General features: G+C 39.2%; 4 protein-coding genes across 6 annotated transcripts; 3 read left to right on the top strand and 1 right to left on the bottom strand.

Moving 5' to 3' along the window:
* The first annotated feature begins 44 nt into the window (after nucleotides 1–44).
* On the top strand, nucleotides 45–1,964 carry LOC120003714 (protein PSK SIMULATOR 1-like). 2 transcript variants are annotated; one of them, XM_038852766.1, is made up of 3 exons: nucleotides 45–1,202; nucleotides 1,281–1,689; nucleotides 1,823–1,964. In XM_038852766.1, the coding sequence occupies exons 1-3, from the start codon at nucleotides 269–271 to the stop codon at nucleotides 1,848–1,850; spliced, it is 1,371 nt and encodes a 456-aa protein (XP_038708694.1). In that variant the 5' UTR covers nucleotides 45–268; the 3' UTR covers nucleotides 1,851–1,964. The 2 variants fall into 2 exon arrangements, with proteins under 2 accessions (XP_038708694.1, XP_038708693.1); XM_038852765.1 differs by having other exon boundaries at nucleotides 47–1,689.
* A 2,562-nt stretch (nucleotides 1,965–4,526) lies between these two features.
* On the bottom strand, nucleotides 4,527–7,822 carry LOC120003438 (probable aminotransferase ACS12). Of its 2 annotated transcripts, XM_038852431.1 has the most exons (5): nucleotides 7,544–7,822; nucleotides 7,200–7,444; nucleotides 6,977–7,111; nucleotides 6,090–6,250; nucleotides 4,527–5,981 (listed from the first exon to the last, which is right to left on the bottom strand). In XM_038852431.1, the coding sequence occupies exons 1-5, from the start codon at nucleotides 7,578–7,580 to the stop codon at nucleotides 5,126–5,128; spliced, it is 1,434 nt and encodes a 477-aa protein (XP_038708359.1). In that variant the 5' UTR covers nucleotides 7,581–7,822; the 3' UTR covers nucleotides 4,527–5,125. The 2 variants fall into 2 exon arrangements, with proteins under 2 accessions (XP_038708359.1, XP_038708358.1); XM_038852430.1 differs by having other exon boundaries at nucleotides 7,200–7,822.
* A 1,297-nt stretch (nucleotides 7,823–9,119) lies between these two features.
* Nucleotides 9,120–11,031, top strand: LOC120004231 (CDGSH iron-sulfur domain-containing protein NEET-like). Its single transcript, XM_038853505.1, has 3 exons — nucleotides 9,120–9,465; nucleotides 10,644–10,745; nucleotides 10,876–11,031. The coding sequence occupies exons 1-3, from the start codon at nucleotides 9,236–9,238 to the stop codon at nucleotides 10,886–10,888; spliced, it is 345 nt and encodes a 114-aa protein (XP_038709433.1). The 5' UTR covers nucleotides 9,120–9,235; the 3' UTR covers nucleotides 10,889–11,031.
* Nucleotides 11,032–13,905: 2,874 nt separating this feature from the next.
* On the top strand, nucleotides 13,906–15,917 carry LOC120004362 (xyloglucan galactosyltransferase XLT2). Its single transcript, XM_038853697.1, has one exon. The coding sequence runs from the start codon at nucleotides 14,094–14,096 to the stop codon at nucleotides 15,624–15,626; it is 1,533 nt and encodes a 510-aa protein (XP_038709625.1). The 5' UTR covers nucleotides 13,906–14,093; the 3' UTR covers nucleotides 15,627–15,917.
* Nucleotides 15,918–16,160: the final 243 nt, after the last annotated feature.

The following is a 16,160-nucleotide window of genomic DNA, read 5'->3' as shown; positions in this document are numbered from 1 at the left end:
CTTGTGCGACTCTCCTCTTTCTCTCTCTCTCTCTCTCTCTCTATCTGGATGATGTTGTGTTATTTACCGTATTTTTGTAATGCTACTTGATAAGTTGACATGCTCTTATTCTCAACATCCCACGAGGCCTCATATCTGCACACCTTCGGCTTCAAGCCGTGTCTCTGCAACTCCACTCTTCAATTATTTCCCTCTGGAGTCTAGATCTCCCTCTCATTTGCAGCCATAATTCTCTTCTTCTTCTTCTTCGCAGAATTTCGAAAGACTAATGGCTTTTGAAACTTTGCTCGTAAAAGTGAAGACTGCGCTAACACATAGCTTTGATTCAGTTAAAATCTCCAAACCAACCATCAAAATATCAAAGAAATCTAAATCCAATGTTGGGTTTTTATCTTTCGAGATCTCCAGCCTCATGTCAAAGCTACTCCACTCGTGGCAGTCCCTCTCTGACAATAACATAACTCGTCTCCGCAACGAACCGATCGCAATTGAAGGAGTACGTAAAATTGTGTCGAATGACGAGTCATTCCTTCTCGGCCTCGCGTGTGCCGAGATGGCTGAAAATGTTCGGTTTCTGGGGAAATCGATTTCAAGATTAAGCAAGCGATGCGACGACAGCAATCTCCGTCGTTTTGAGCATTTTTTCGACGAGTTTGCAGACACAGGGCTTGATACTCCGGGTTGGGTTCTGAGCTGCAAGGAAATGGAAGCCAGGAACAAGAAGATGGACCGGTACGTGACGGTCACGGCCACTCTGTACAAAGACATGGTGGAGTTGACTACGCTCGAGAACTGTTTGGAAAAATGCCTACAAGACCACGAGTCTTCAACGAAGGAGCAAAAGATCATGGATCTTCATGAAAAGATATTTTGGCAGAGACAAGAGGTCAAGTACCTAAAAGAGAGATCTCTATGGAATCGAAGTTTCGATACTGTTGTATCAATGCTGGCGAGGTCTATATTTACTATTCTAGCCAGAATCAAGCTTGTTTTCGGCGTGGGACATGGATGCCCACCTTCTCTTCCACGTAGTCTCTCTGCCTCTGCCACTGTGTACCCGACTGAGAATCCTAGTACCTATAGCTTTGTGTCAGGGCCGTTGAAGAGCACAAAACTTCTGGAGGAGGAGCAGAAAGATTCTGTTCGACCTGGATTTTTCGAGTCCAATTCGAAGCTCCTAAAGCCACCTGCATCGACTCTTGGTGCGGCAGCTTTATCTCTTCATTATGCAAATTTGATTATTGTTATGATGAAGATGATCAAGTCACCACAATTGGTAGGTGTTGATGCTAGAGATGATCTTTATGCTATGCTACCGAACAGTATAAGATCAAATTTAAGGGCGAGATTGAAGGGAGTTGGGTTCTCAGCGAGCGATCCGGTGCTTGCAGGAGAATGGAGGGATGCGTTGGGGCGGATCTTGGCGTGGTTGTCCCCACTTGCACACAACATGATCAAATGGCAAAGTGAACGGAGCTTCGAGCAGCAAAATTTGGTGCCAAAAACAAGTGTTCTTTTGTTGCAGACACTGTTTTTCGCCAACCAAGAGAAGACTGAAGCTGCTGTTACTGAATTATTGGTGGGTTTGAATTACATTTGGAGATTTGAAAGAGAAATGACTGCTAAGGCCCTGTTTGAGTCCGTCAACTTGAATGGTTTCTTGAATTTGCAGAACTCAATAAGCTCATGAGATTTCATTAATGGAAGATGGTTTCCTTGGTTTGGTTTTCCCTTTTGTCCCGAATTCGGTCCTGGTTGATTATAGAGTCACCTTCAGATGTTTGAGGATTTGCTTTTTCTCTAACCCTGATTTTGTATATGGTAATATTACTAAATATGTACATGAGTAAATTTTCAAAAGAAGCTTTTTGCAATTTACAGTCATGTAAGTGAAGATATGATCGATCCTCCAATATTGTTCTATTTGATTAGAATAGCTGCTCCTATTATTATTAATCCGGTAGATCATCATAACATAAATCCATTTCAGACGTAACTTGTCTTTGAAAAGCAGTTAGATTGCGGTTATAACGATTAAGCTCCTTATAACTTAAGTTGTACGAGCAGTAAGATTGGGACCAGACTTCTCCTCCCTCTCAAACCAGAAACAAGATTCGGTTTAATGCAGACTTGGATACTTGAAATTCAAGCAATATTTGACCAGGATGGGAAGCAAATTAGCGTTACTGTTTGAGCTGGTAATGTGATGAGAGTCAATAAGAAACTTCATAACGGTCGGATAACTTTTTCACCTAATTAACGGTCATAATTTCAAGTTACCAAAACAATTTCTATACGGGAGTAGTGTACAAAGTACATGGGCCTTTTTGTACCCTTTGGATACTTCTAACATTATAATACAATGTTTCAATATATATATAATTATATCCTAAGTTTTGCTAGCGTATCCAGGAGGAATACAATCAAGTATACAACCCCACAATTGCATACACATAAATACTTCACTGGTGACTTGTTAGGAGTCTCGCTTCTCCTTAATGTAATAATGTTGGTACCTTTCTCGTCGCTCAATGGGCAAAGCAACTCACTTTGTTTCCACAACAATGAATGTCTAAAGATAAATATGTCTAAAAGACAAATAGATATAAGAATTGATGGCCCTCTTATTACACTCTTAGACCCACCTCACGAATTATTATAGTTCTGTTCTACTTTTGGCTTGTCAAAATTTGAACATAGCATCATTGGTGTTATGGTTTTGTTTACAAACTGCATGGGATCATTGCAAAGAGATCATACCATGTTAACAGCTAGAATTTACAGTATTAAAAGAAATCTATAGAGAGCTTCCCAAAGCATTTGATTAAATATCAATTTTGATTCTCCAATGTCAGGTTAGTGGCTTTGATGCATGGTAGGCCTAATGATGGATCCGTTGGTTCAACTTTGATCCTCTTGATGATTGTATTTTTCTTGAATCAACTTTTGTTCTTTTCCATTTTGTTGGGTCGGGAGTAAAAGCCCACTTAGCTAGAGATTAAGGGCTTAGAAGTCTATTTTTACGAGGAAAACTTTAGTCATACCGGGACTTTATTAAACACACCCGACTAACATTGACTTTGCTTTGGCTTGTATCAAGTTCTTCACACCCCACCCCTCAACGAACTTCTAGAACAAAACAGAGTGAACATTTCCTTTGATTTTGATTTCAACCCGTCTTTGACTTCAAGCTTTTTAGTCCTATAATCCATCTCCCACGTTATAGAAAAGAATGACAATGGTATTTTGCCATTTCCGTTTGATTTTGTGGACCCGAACTGAACCATATACTTCCGTCTATCTACAATGAAATCAAATAATGATTTGAACTAAGAGAAACACCTGCAACTATATGACATTTAAACATAAAACCAAAAAGTAACACCAAGAAAGACCAAATTCGAACCATAACAAACCAAGAGCATCACCAACAAAATATTAGATTGAGCGAAATTCAGTTGGAACTGAATCAAACCCACATGCAGAGACCACCAAAGAACAAGTCGGGACTGGAGCTTGAGGACGATGGCGGAGTCAACGAGGCCCCGTGCCCTGTGTCTGCAATCAAAAACAGAGATATAGAGAGAGAGAGGGGAGAGAGAGAATCAGTTGTGTTTACATGGAACAAACCATCATGAGAATCATCACCATAGCACCATTTGGTATTTGATCATTTTGATGGGTCTTCTTCTGGATGGGAAGAGCACCACCAGAACAATGTTGGTGGATGTTTGAATTCACTATCCGTAAGGAGAGGATGTTTGAATGATTAATTATTCAATTGTTGGGGTTAAAATGCACTGTTAGAGGATCAAATTAAGCAACAATTCATTACCCCTGTTTTTGTGCTCTCTTTTATGTCTTGGGGTGCATTTCTAAAATATTTCAGATTTTATGTATTTTTGATGTATTTATAAAAGTTTAAATTTTCAGAGGTACACTTTATAAAGGGTGTCTTTAATAAAATCAGGGGCGTGACTAAAGTTTTCCTTTTTAAGAGCCTACCAAGACCCAATTAGGACTAGACTGAAAAAGGAAGCCCAGACTAAATGGGAGTGGTGGTAAATTAAAGGCTCAAATTTTTCAGCCCATAACAGTTCAAACAGCGGGAGCCCAGTCCAACATGGATATGGGCTAAAATTAAAAGCCCATCAAAGTCCCTAAGCTAACATTCCTTTCAGGGTCCAATAGTTTGGCTTTGAAACAAATTATTCCTTAAGCTCTGCGCCCTCCCTCCTAGCAAATTGCCTAATGTCATCAGAAGCAATTGCTACTGCTTTTCCAGTGCAAAGAACTTCCTCAACTGAGCAAGTCATTGACCTGCCGGATTTATCTTCCTCCACAGATTCTGAAACTGAAAGTACAAGCAGCAGCAGCAGCTATGCAACTGGATAAAACTGGGAGAGCTAATGATGATGAGTGGCAGGAGAAGTTACCAAAGGAAAGCTATTCAAATGAGAGAATATAAATTACCATCCAGCTTCTGCTGCCTTTTTGCCCTTACTATGACTAGAAGGTCCAGAATATTTGACCGCAATAAGTGTAGGATATCCAACTGTTAACAGTTACTTACCAAGAAGAGTAAGACAAAAGAACATAAAGGAAAGGCACAGTTATAGGTTAAACTTTCAACCCTTCTATATTCTAATCAAAATCACATTTAAAATTACTGGCTATACTGCACAAAGATACCAAAACGACTTCTAATTATTCCTGAACTCAACTATGGCAGGAATTTAATAAGAGAACATTTGGATACTGCTTCTTTGGACATGGCACCAAAATGGCAGGAGGACTCTAGTGGAAGAAGTACCAACAGAGACTGAAACTGACATAGAAGAAAGCTTTTATTTCAGTTCATCAACCACAATCACGTACTCTTTATCAGGAATCTCTTCCAAGCTGTTCTGGTTTCCTCTTTCAACCTCAAGGATACTGTCACAAATCAATCCAAACTTGACAAAATGTATATGTGCACATCCTTTCTTCCGACTCATTGAAAGAACAATCTCTTATAAACCAAGCCTTGATTAATCAACGGCAACAAGATTGACCATTATACCAAATCATTCCAGTAATTCTATTGGTTGATTACAAGATATTTGGTTATAACATTTGTTGTACTTTAACTGGGAGATTTGCAACTTTCAGCAACTTTCCTGATCCGTTCAATAACTACCGGAATATCTTCTTGATCTAATGTAGCAAAACAACATCGAAACCACCCAGGTTCTATACAATGACAGGCTGAGCCAGGAGTGACATTGATCTTAGCAATGTTCAAAAGCTTCTCCCATAACTCAAGCTCCCCCTTCTCACTGTAAGAAGGGATCAATTCACTCATATCAGCCCAACAATACAAGCCAGCGCTACTCTCTGCGCACCTAATTCCTATTTGTCTTAAACCTGCAACAAATGAGTTATACATTTGCTGTATCCTTTTTCGGTTCATTCCCATATATTCCTCAGTGAACCTTGTATCTGAGAGCATTGAAGTTACTAGCCTCTGGATTGGGGCAGAAATCGGAGAGAATCTTGTCAACTTTTTAGCAGCAACCAAAACACTCTCGTTATAGGAATAGATAACCCCCACCCGAAATCCAGGAATAGATAAATCTTTAGACAGCCCATATACTATGTGAACCCTGCTCTTGTCAAATTCTTCCAAGTCAACAATTTCTGCCATGCTCACAAACTCCTCATTATCATACAGAGAACCCGCAAATATTTCATCAGAAATAATGTGGATGTTTTTCTCCCGCGCAAAATCCAAAATATTGTAAAGTGTTTCGCGTGGCAGTATATTGCCAACAGGATTTGCAGGGTTGGATATCAGGATTCCACGAACTTTCAATCCTCGTTTTCTTGCCTGATTGTATGCTTGATCCAGAGCAGTGATACTCAGAATGAAGTTATCAGTGCTGCGACAATGAACAGGAACTATCTCCACTCCAGTTCGCCATTGCATATCCCTATCAAAACTGCAAATTTCTTTTCTAATCATCTTTAACAGCATACTTCGTGTGTGAAAAAATGAGGTTATAAATTGTTTGATTCTGGAAGTTTTGAAAAGAAGATAATATAATTACCCAGGATAATAGGGTGTTGGAACAAGAAAAGCATTTCCAGCATCTGCCAAGCAAAAGCATAGAATCTCAATTGCAGGAGTTGCACCAGCAGTTAATATTATCTGTGATGGATCCAATGAGACTGCGTTTTCCATTATATTGGACATGAAACCTGTCATAGCCTACAAATCGAGAGAACCAAACAAATAAACGAATGACACCACCCACTTAATAGCATTAAGTTAACAAATAGCAAGCTGTTCGAAATTAAAAATCACAATTTTTAGAACAGGCTGTTAAAATATTGCTAGTTTTGCACCCATTGTATAATGATGAAAGGTATAAAAGAACATGGCATACAGCAAGCTTGTAAAAACAAAGAAGGCTAGATGATATATAGCAACCGCTACCAAAGTCGCCCTACTCTTGTGACATGGAACATTGAGACAGCACAGACTATGAAGAGAAGATTGATGATTAATTATAGATAGGACTAAGATCAATATGCGCCCACAAGAGCAATGAACTCCCCAAAATTCATGATGCACAAACATTATGTCAGATTTAACAATTTTACTAGAAGCCTCAAGCCAACTTTCGATTCCATATCACCATACCAGTCTGAGCTCTTTACTCGACAAATCTCACCTTTTAACTTTGCAGTAATGCTGGCGAGTACTTCAATGCCCCATTGACTATCATAGTCCATAGAACCTTGATTCTTACCAAACAATATAGTTTGACTTCATTACGAAGATTAAATGAAAGACAAACAAAACGAAGAAATTTATTTATCGAAGGAAAAGGATAAACAAAATGTAGTAACCCATCATTCTAACTGCATCACCAGTTCAAAACTTCAAATAGTAACCAATAACAATGGCATTATGCATGCAAAGCTGCCTTACCACTTTCAACTCCATCAATCCATCAAATGGTTGGTATGTTGCAATCCCACTAATGCTCAAATCATCATCTCTGCTTCCCATTATCGAAGACATCAAATTCTCAGAAAACCATTTCTCAATCAAATCCAAGCATAACTACATCACAAAAGACCAATTTGCACCAATCAGAAAGCAGACCGCAATAGTTTGAAAACTAAAACAGATATAAATGACAAAAACTTACTCTGTTCTCGGACAAACCAAGCTGGATTAGCCCATCCGGATTATCCATTCTATCATATGGGTCCTTAGCAACTGTATCCAACCCAATATAATACGGGGAATCGTTCGGTTTCGCAATAGAGCTGACACGGTCAGAAACGCGGACCCGCCCGATGGAACCACGAGTGGAAAAACTTAAGCGCGAAGAACTTCGAGGAAGCTCCGCCAGGTTCGATGACGATGATGATGGCGACGGAGGATTTGAACCTGGTGGCCGGTCCGGAGAACGGTGTCGTTTCAGATACAGCTGGAAAAAATAGAAGAGAGCGCAAGGAATCAACGAACCTAGAATTATGCCTCCTCTACCTTGGACTACGCCCTGCAGGGGCACTATGAGCCTCATGCCAGTAGCTCCGGCAGGTTTTCGCGACAGGTATTCGGGCTCGGAGTTCTGGCCACTGGCTTTCCGGGCGGTGCCGACGTGAAATAGCTCCTCGGGTGGTCAGATTGGTGGAAAGTGCACTTTGGTTACCACGACAGTTCACAGTATGTATTTGTTTTGTCCGGAAGTGTTTGGCCTTCGCAGCCGTTCATTGAGAGGAGGGGGAAGATGGGATTTGGTAGTTTACAATTTTGGATTTTGACTAATTTGCTAAAATGCCCTTGTTGTATATCTTATTAAAATATAAAACACAAAATATTACTGGGCCAGATCTAAGATTTTCGAATCTTGATTTCAAAGTGGGCCTAATCTGTTGAGAATCTTGACATTCATGTTTGAAAAGGAAGGCCCAAACGCTAATGTAACCTTTATGGAGATAAATCAATCAATCAATCATGAAAGCTGTAATACTCCTGATTTCTTGAAGCATCCACACTCCAAATCCCTAAAAGTTTGTCACAATTGGTACTTTTAATCTAACACTCCAAATGTTCGATGAGTCTCGTAAGAGAGAAAAATAAAAGTAAAATTGATTCAATGGGTCCCGTAAAAGAGAAAACGAAAACAAAATAGAGGTAATGGATGATGTGGCATCAATTAATTGATTGAGTGAGTCCCACAAAAATTACCATTCATCACATTAGAGTCACTCCAAATATAGAGTATGGATAAAATTGCTATATGTTTTCAAGTGTAAAATATTGCTCATTGTAGACAACTAGCACTACATCCATCGAATGGGAGCCCTTTCAAGTGTTTAAAAATGTTCCCATTGTGGATGAGTAATCCAAAATTTTCCATTCTAAATGACTATGAATAATTTATTTTCTCCCAATTTAATGAACATGCTATACTTCTTGTGCAAAATTTGGAAAGTACGATTTCTTACCAACATAAAAGGCACTATTTTTCCGTTTCTTTATGTGTTCCATTCAATAACTTTTTTTAATAGAGCATTTTTTTTTCTAGGAATTATACTTTTTGTAGACTTTGACATGGTATTTGGTTTAAAGCTTATTTTACTAAATTGTGTTGATTTAATTTTATAGTTCAATAATATGTCAATCAACAATAGATTCCATTTGGTATAGTGATTGCGCTAACTTAATCACTATCGACTATGCAAATCTAAAAATTATACCAAATGATTTAAATAGATACGCTTTAAAATTAGAAACTCTTAAATAGAGATTATTTATAGATAGCATATAAGTTTTCTCCTCAATTTTTCTCAAATGTAAGCTCTAACAAACCCAACCATAATATTATCACATAGTCCTACATCTAGTATAGTACAGATAGAATTGCTATCAATTAAAGCCTAAAAAATTAAAATTAAAAATAAGTTGTTTTCTTAATCATATATTTTCATAATTTCTTTATTTGGGCCTTAAGACCAATGGTATGTTCGAATCATGTTAGGGTTTACGGCCCAAATATTCAAGGTGTCATGCGCTGCGTCCACCCAAATCCTCGTGCAGTCAGTTGGAGCGTGTTCGCCACAAGTTCCAACACCATATAATCTAAATTCTCCGAAGCCCAGAGACAGATTTGACTCACCTCTCTCTGCCCTTTTGAAACCGATAGAGCCAGGTGTCTTGTAGAGATCCATTCGAATGGCGTCAATCACGACCACAATGGCTGCTGGATTCAGCTACAGCAAGCTAAGAATCGAGAGAGGAACCAATCGAACAACTGGAGCTTCAATCACTGCTAGGCCTAGACGCGTGGTGCTGGTGAGAGCCGAAGCCCAACCTATAAATCCTGAGATAAGGAAGAATGAAGAGAAAGTAGTCGACAATGTTGATATCGCTGCGATATCGAAGCCCGTCACTGCTTATTGCAGGTAGTTTTTATTGATTTTCATATTCGAGTTTTTCCTTGCTGTGTTTTTTAGTAGTTATAGCACCGAATATATGCAAATTCTAATTTTTCTGTTGATTGATGTTTCATGGGCTCTAGACATAAGCTTGATTTACTGCAATAGTGACCAACTCCAACATATTGTTCTTTGAATCCTTGATATTGGTACTTCGAATTATAGCTAGACTGTCAGGCTACGTTTGTGTCCAAGAATTGCTATGGAATGAGAATTGAATTTGATTCCCCCGCAATGTTTAGTATTATTTCAAATCAGAGTAGATTAGGCCAGGGATTTCCCATACTTGTACTCTGTATAGAAAACAGTAGTCATGATACCAATTCAAAAATTAGTATACAAATCCCTCTTAAGTGGATCTCTATTGCAATGTTAAGTGATAATACTCTACAGAAAATAGAAGTCCCAAGACCAATTTGAAATCAGTGTTAATAGATCTCTATTACACTCGCATGAGAACCAAGCCTAGCATATTGTCTAGGAATTACAAGTGGCCAGATTGTGTCCCGTTTGTTGCCATGCTAGAGCCTAGTGAGCATTTTAGCTAATCCCAAGAGGATGAATCCTTCCAAGGTGTGCCGTTGCTTAATTAAGAAGGTTGAATTTGAAAATTCCATAGGCCCTGTGGACAGCAAACCAAATTAATGACTATTGAGATGGGAACTGAAAGGTGTATCTGATATTTGGTGTTTTCCTTCTTCATCCATTGTACACTCTGTTTTTGAGATATGCGCAGACCTATTTGGAAAATCTTATGGCCTAATAACATCGACATCATTATCTCCTGCCTATGGATCCCTCTATATGGATATTAAATCGTACTCTTTTGTCTCTCAAGAAAATATCAGTTTGATGGGGATGAAATGAAACATTCTTCAACTGAAATGTTCGTGATACCTCGTGCATTTCTTGTCTGATAGATAATATATCCCTCTTGAAGCCATTTTGTTGCATGGCCTCATATCAGTGATTTCCTTTCCTTCATTTTGGTGCATTTTGTTTTGCATTTTGATGTTTGTGATCTCACGTTATCAAATACTTTCTGGACTGTTTATTTTATGTATTTGTTTTTGGCAATTTGTTTTTCGCTGTTTGTTAAATTCAATGTTAAAATATTTTGCGAATGTTTGTGTGTCTGGATGTAGATGTTGGAGGTCTGGGACTTTCCCTCTTTGCGATGGAAGCCACATGAAGCACAACAAAGCTACTGGGGACAATGTTGGACCACTGCTCTTGAAGAAGCCAAAGTAATCACTATACTTTCTTTTTCACATCTTGGTTGTCATTTGGAATGTTGAATAGTTATGGAATAAATTTTGTTTCCTTTCTAATAAATGGGTGGAGTTTGAGTCATTTGGTGTAATCTACACTCTACAGGGGCAGCATTTGACGGGGTTCATTCACCATTTAGTCAAGCAAGTCAGCTTGCAATGTTGTTGCTATAACATTCTTGTAGACTACATGTTTTACTTTGCTCTAGGAGCTAATTCTGTGATTAGCTTCGTTTTAATTGTTGATTCCCATTTGATTTGACTAGGACAGTGTTTTGTTTTAATTGTTTTTTATTGCAATTATTGTATGGATGATAATCGAACTTTTTCCTTGGGTTTAAATTGATTCTGTGGATGTGTTTGGTCTGTTGATCTTGGAAGTCATTGAGTCTGCTGTGCATTCTTATTTATGGAAAAGTTAATCCTAGATTCCTATTAGAGGGGCCAAAAGCCCAAATGACATCAACTATGGACTGCACAAGAGCGGGTCAAACTGCATGGGCCCAATATGATTTTTAGAACTACAGTTAGGGTTTAGGATCTGAATACGTAGGTTTACTGTATTTGATGTTCAGGAATCATTGGAGTCATCCTAGTCTGGTTCTGGTATTTCTCATTTTATGTCACCCATCTACCATTAAGAGAGATGGGCCCTCGCATTGATTCTCACTTCTTTTAAGTTGTCGGTGATTAGCAAAACTTCAAGGAATTGTCGTTTAATGAGAAAAAACAGCCTGTAATGGATGAAAACGACTCATTTATGGTAATGTAATGAATATATAAATGTATCAGAGTCATCGCCAACATTTGTTAGTCATAATTTTCTCTGCTTAAGCAATTATAGGGAGCAATGCTTTACTGATCAATTGAGATTTTCGTGTGGAGTGTCTAGATTATGGAAGGGGTGTATGCATCTGGTCTGAGACAGACTTGCCAATTTGTCTAGAATCAGCAATCAGTTGCATAAGAAATTTGGAATAATCATTTAATTATTCACTTCTTTAAGAATACTGCTTTTATGCTTTGTTCAAGTGGTAACCTTTTCCAAGAATCTCATCTCCCTTTTTTCAAGCAGGTCTTTGTGAAAATTTAAAAAGTACAGTGGTATTTAAAACGGAAGAAGGAGGCTTTAGTGTCAAATACTCATTAATTTCGTACCAAACAAACAAGACTGGATTCCCTCAGGAATGATTAAAGCGGATGATCACTATTAAACAAAGGATTAAAGCACTCTTTATTCCAAAACTAAGCTGGTGGATTTGGAATTTAGTGAGGTAGACAACGGTCATCGTTGATGGATTAGTGCTGTGGCCCAAAGCCAGACCTTTCAATGTCCTTGTGCAAAAGTTGGGAGGGGGCTAACGGGCTAAAATCCAATAATTAAAAGTAAAAAAAATATGACCCATTTGCCTTGGTATATACGTGTTTTTCCAATACCAAAAGCATTTTGATTGGCTTGAGTCTTGACTAATATATATATGGTTGAATGAAAAGGTCTTTTAAAGTGTAGAATTGACATAATCAAACCCATGCCATAGATGAATTTTCCTATATAATATTCACATTATCCTCTACCTAGTTTCCTCGGTTTAAAAATTAAATTAAGAAAAAATGATTAGAAATAATAAAGGATCCAGAAAATGTAACAGAAGTGAACCCTTAGGTCTTTTAAATTAGTTGACTTTTAACAGGACATTAATTATACCTTAAATTCAAAGGTCGTCTCATAATAAGGTAGTAATTAACAGATCACATATATAGTAAGCAGATTTCAAAATGCATTTTCGTTAGATCTGAAAACAAAGCTATAATTACCCATCTGATGAGTCCACAAAGATGTGCCAACTCGTTCAAGTAATATGTATATTGTACAAAAATTCATATGCAACGTGGGTCCAACCACACAATGACAGTCTCACATAGAAGACAAGTGTCCAGTTATTACAAACCAAATTAATCAAACACACATGATCAGCTTCATTCTCCCTACATGTTCTGTCGGCAAGAGCTAAAGGGCTATGGAGTAAAAACAAAAACCTGCTCTTAGCATTGCAGATTGGCTCCACTTGGGTTTTTTTTTTTGGCAAAACAAAAGCAGCTGTATTTTGTTATTGGGGCAAATTAAATAAATATTTTATAAGGTGCGCGAATGATGTCCTTGAAAATTTGAAATTGCTTTCGTTCTTTATTTGCTTTTAAAATAAGATAAACCAGGCCCATGAGGAAAAAATCTAGTCTGTGTCAACGTGGGCCTTGATTCTCTTACCCACATGGCACAGCAACGTCATGGGGTCAAACCTCTTGAATTAAGAGTCTTGTACGACGAGATTCCTTGTTAATTTGTCAGTGGTTGTTAATTTGTTAAATATTCCATGAAACTTACAGTGATTATCTTATTCGACATTGAATTAGCTATTGTCATAAATCACAGCTGATTCACAGCCATAGTATTATTCACTTTGGGTTTATTAATTTACTGTAGATACATCATCGAGTCCGCACAATTTTGTTACCCTTTCGACCTCTCACTTAATCGTACTTCTTGAGCTCAAAGAAAATACATTATTGATAGAATAGATAAGGATTTACACTTATACATCACATTGAATCCTTTTATTTTCTCAATGTGGGATTCGAAACCACTATGTTAGTAACAATATTGTGGAGTTGCACTATTAGGCTCTCAGTTTAACTGATTCTGCATTTGACACTCAAAACCTGAAAATCTCCTTGTGCAAATTATATAATTTGGTTAGAAGGTCAAATTGGTTCAGGTTTTTTTAGTTAAGTATATAATTGGTACCAATAGGTACAAAGTCTTTTTAACAGATTGGAAATTTAAAAGTTTTCACTGTTTATAAACTTGTTATGAATCTGTTTGATTATGGAAACTAAATTATTTACCATGCCAAATTTAAGCAGTAATCAAAGCTGGCAAATACCAACCAATCACTTGATAAACGGTGACCAGTCTATGAAATCTGGCTAAGAAGACTCGAGACTCAAAACCAACGCCACATGTTAATCATCGCGTGGGGTCTCAATTCTCAATACTCTGTCGGTATCACAGACAGACGGTAGCCCAACTTACACGTGCCATCTCCTTTTATTATTTTCTATTAGAACATCGGCATCCACAGCAGCTCTATTCTTTACATCTCCATCAGACGCTATACAAAAAACTACGATCTTTCGCACTTCCAAACAAATAAAACCCAGTTTAGACGGCTATCTATCTCTTCAAGACACTCTCACAACCACAAAAGCCCACCATTATTTCCGGTCAGATTCTCGCCGAAAACCCATAAATTGCAGTGCATACTGATGCTTCCAGTATCTAATCTCCATCTCAGCCTCTCATCGTCACCGGAGCACCAGATAAAGAAGCCTAAAACCCCACCTGATTCGTCTGGAAAGAGCTCATTTAATTCCCTCAATTCTCTCCTCCAACCTTACCTTGCCCTTCACCACCCTCGCGCATGGCTTCTCCTCGCCATTCTCTTCCTTCAGATCCTCCTCCTCCTCGCTATTCGCTCTGTTCCGTTTTCACTCCCACACCGCCGACACCATTTTCGCTCTCCCTACACCGCGGACCCCATCCCTACAGCTGCGGTAACAATGAGGATTCCTACCACAGCCACCGATTTTGACCAATGCGGTTCCGGTAGAGTCTTCGTTTACGACCTTCCGAGATCGTTCAACACCGAATTGATCGAGAATTGCGATAAACTTAGCCCTTGGGGTTCTCGATGTGAGGCCTTGTCTAATGACGGATTTGGCCGCGAGGCTACCGGGATTTCTAGTGTTGTCCCCGAGAATTTGGCTCCTGCGTGGTTTTGGACTGACCAATTTGTGACGGAGATCATTTTTCACAACCGGATTATGAACCACAGGTGCCGGACGACTGAGCCGGAGTCTGCCACCGCATTTTACATTCCGTTTTACGCTGGAATCGCCGTGGATAAGTACTTATGGGCCAATTCGACTGCCAAGGAGCGCGATAACCACTGCGAGATGATGTTGAACTGGTTACAGGATCAGCCGTACTACAAGCGATCTAACGGCTGGGATCACTTCATGACGATGGGACGCATTACATGGGATTTCCGGCGGTCCAAAGAAGAAGATTGGGGTTCTGGCTGCCTCTACAAGCCAGGTATGAGGAACATCACTCGCCTTCTAATAGAGCGAAACCCCTGGGACTATTTCGATATCGGTGTTCCCTATCCCACGGGATTCCACCCCAGATCAGAATCCGATGTCCTGCAATGGCAGAAATTTGTCCGTACGCGCAACCGGAGCAAACTGTTCTGCTTCGCGGGAGCGCCGCGGGGCAAAATCAAGAACGATTTTAGGGGTTTATTGCTGAGCCACTGCCAGAACGAGTCTGATTCGTGCCGAGTTGTGAATTGCTCCGGAACTCGGTGCTCAAACGGGACATCGGCGATTCTGGAGACATTCTTGGACTCGGATTTCTGCCTGCAACCGAGAGGAGATAGTTTCACTCGCAGGTCGATTTTCGATTGCATGGTGGCCGGTTCGATTCCGGTTCTTTTCTGGAAGCGAACCGCTTACTTCCAGTATCAGTGGTTTTTACCAGGCGAACCGGAGAGTTACTCTGTATTCATAGACCGTAATGCGGTGAAGAATGGAACCTCCATAAGAGCAGTGCTTGAGAAGTACAGCAGAGAAGAGATTAGGAGAATGAGAGAGAAAGTGATTGAATACATACCCAAGTTAGTGTATGCGAAGCCTCAGGAGGGTTTAGAGGGTATTAAGGATGCCTTCGATGTTGCCTTCGATGGGGTACTGAAGAGGGTGAAGGAGCAAGAGGATTGGGGGTTCAGTAAGTGGTAATATGAGATAGAATTCGAGGGTAGATTGGGGAAGTAATTTATTGCCTTGGATGAATTGGGTTAAAACGCAAAGATTTGGGCTATACCCTATAGGTTGGTAGTATTTCTCCTCTATTTTACAAATTTCATATTTTACTTGATGCCATAATACTATACTAGAGATTCTTTGGAGATGGGAAATGGGATCAGCGTATCTCATTGTACATTGTTGTATTTGTATACAGTTTGAGACATTTTAAGTTAATAATAAGTCGTACTTGCATGTAGAAATCCACGATTGTGTGATGAGCAATTGGAGAAGTTGAAACACTAATATTGAAGTAATTGCATGTTGGTGCCATTTTGTAACTGGTCTTCAATAGTGGGTCGGTGGTCCTTGATCTTGCTTGGAGGCTGGAGCATTGGATGGCCTGTGGGTTAGGTTGTCAGATCAGATATGGGTAGCTTAACGAGCGCAGTGATATTTTGTTCACCTACGGCGTGACTAATATCCCAATATCACTGTGCCAAGGGGTATTGTGCGTTTTGTTGGCGC

The sequence above is a fragment of the Tripterygium wilfordii genome, chromosome 8 (assembly GCF_013401445.1).
Source record: "Tripterygium wilfordii isolate XIE 37 chromosome 8, ASM1340144v1, whole genome shotgun sequence".
Taxonomy (NCBI): domain Eukaryota; kingdom Viridiplantae; phylum Streptophyta; class Magnoliopsida; order Celastrales; family Celastraceae; genus Tripterygium; species Tripterygium wilfordii.
This window is presented reverse-complemented; position numbering and strand designations above follow the sequence as displayed.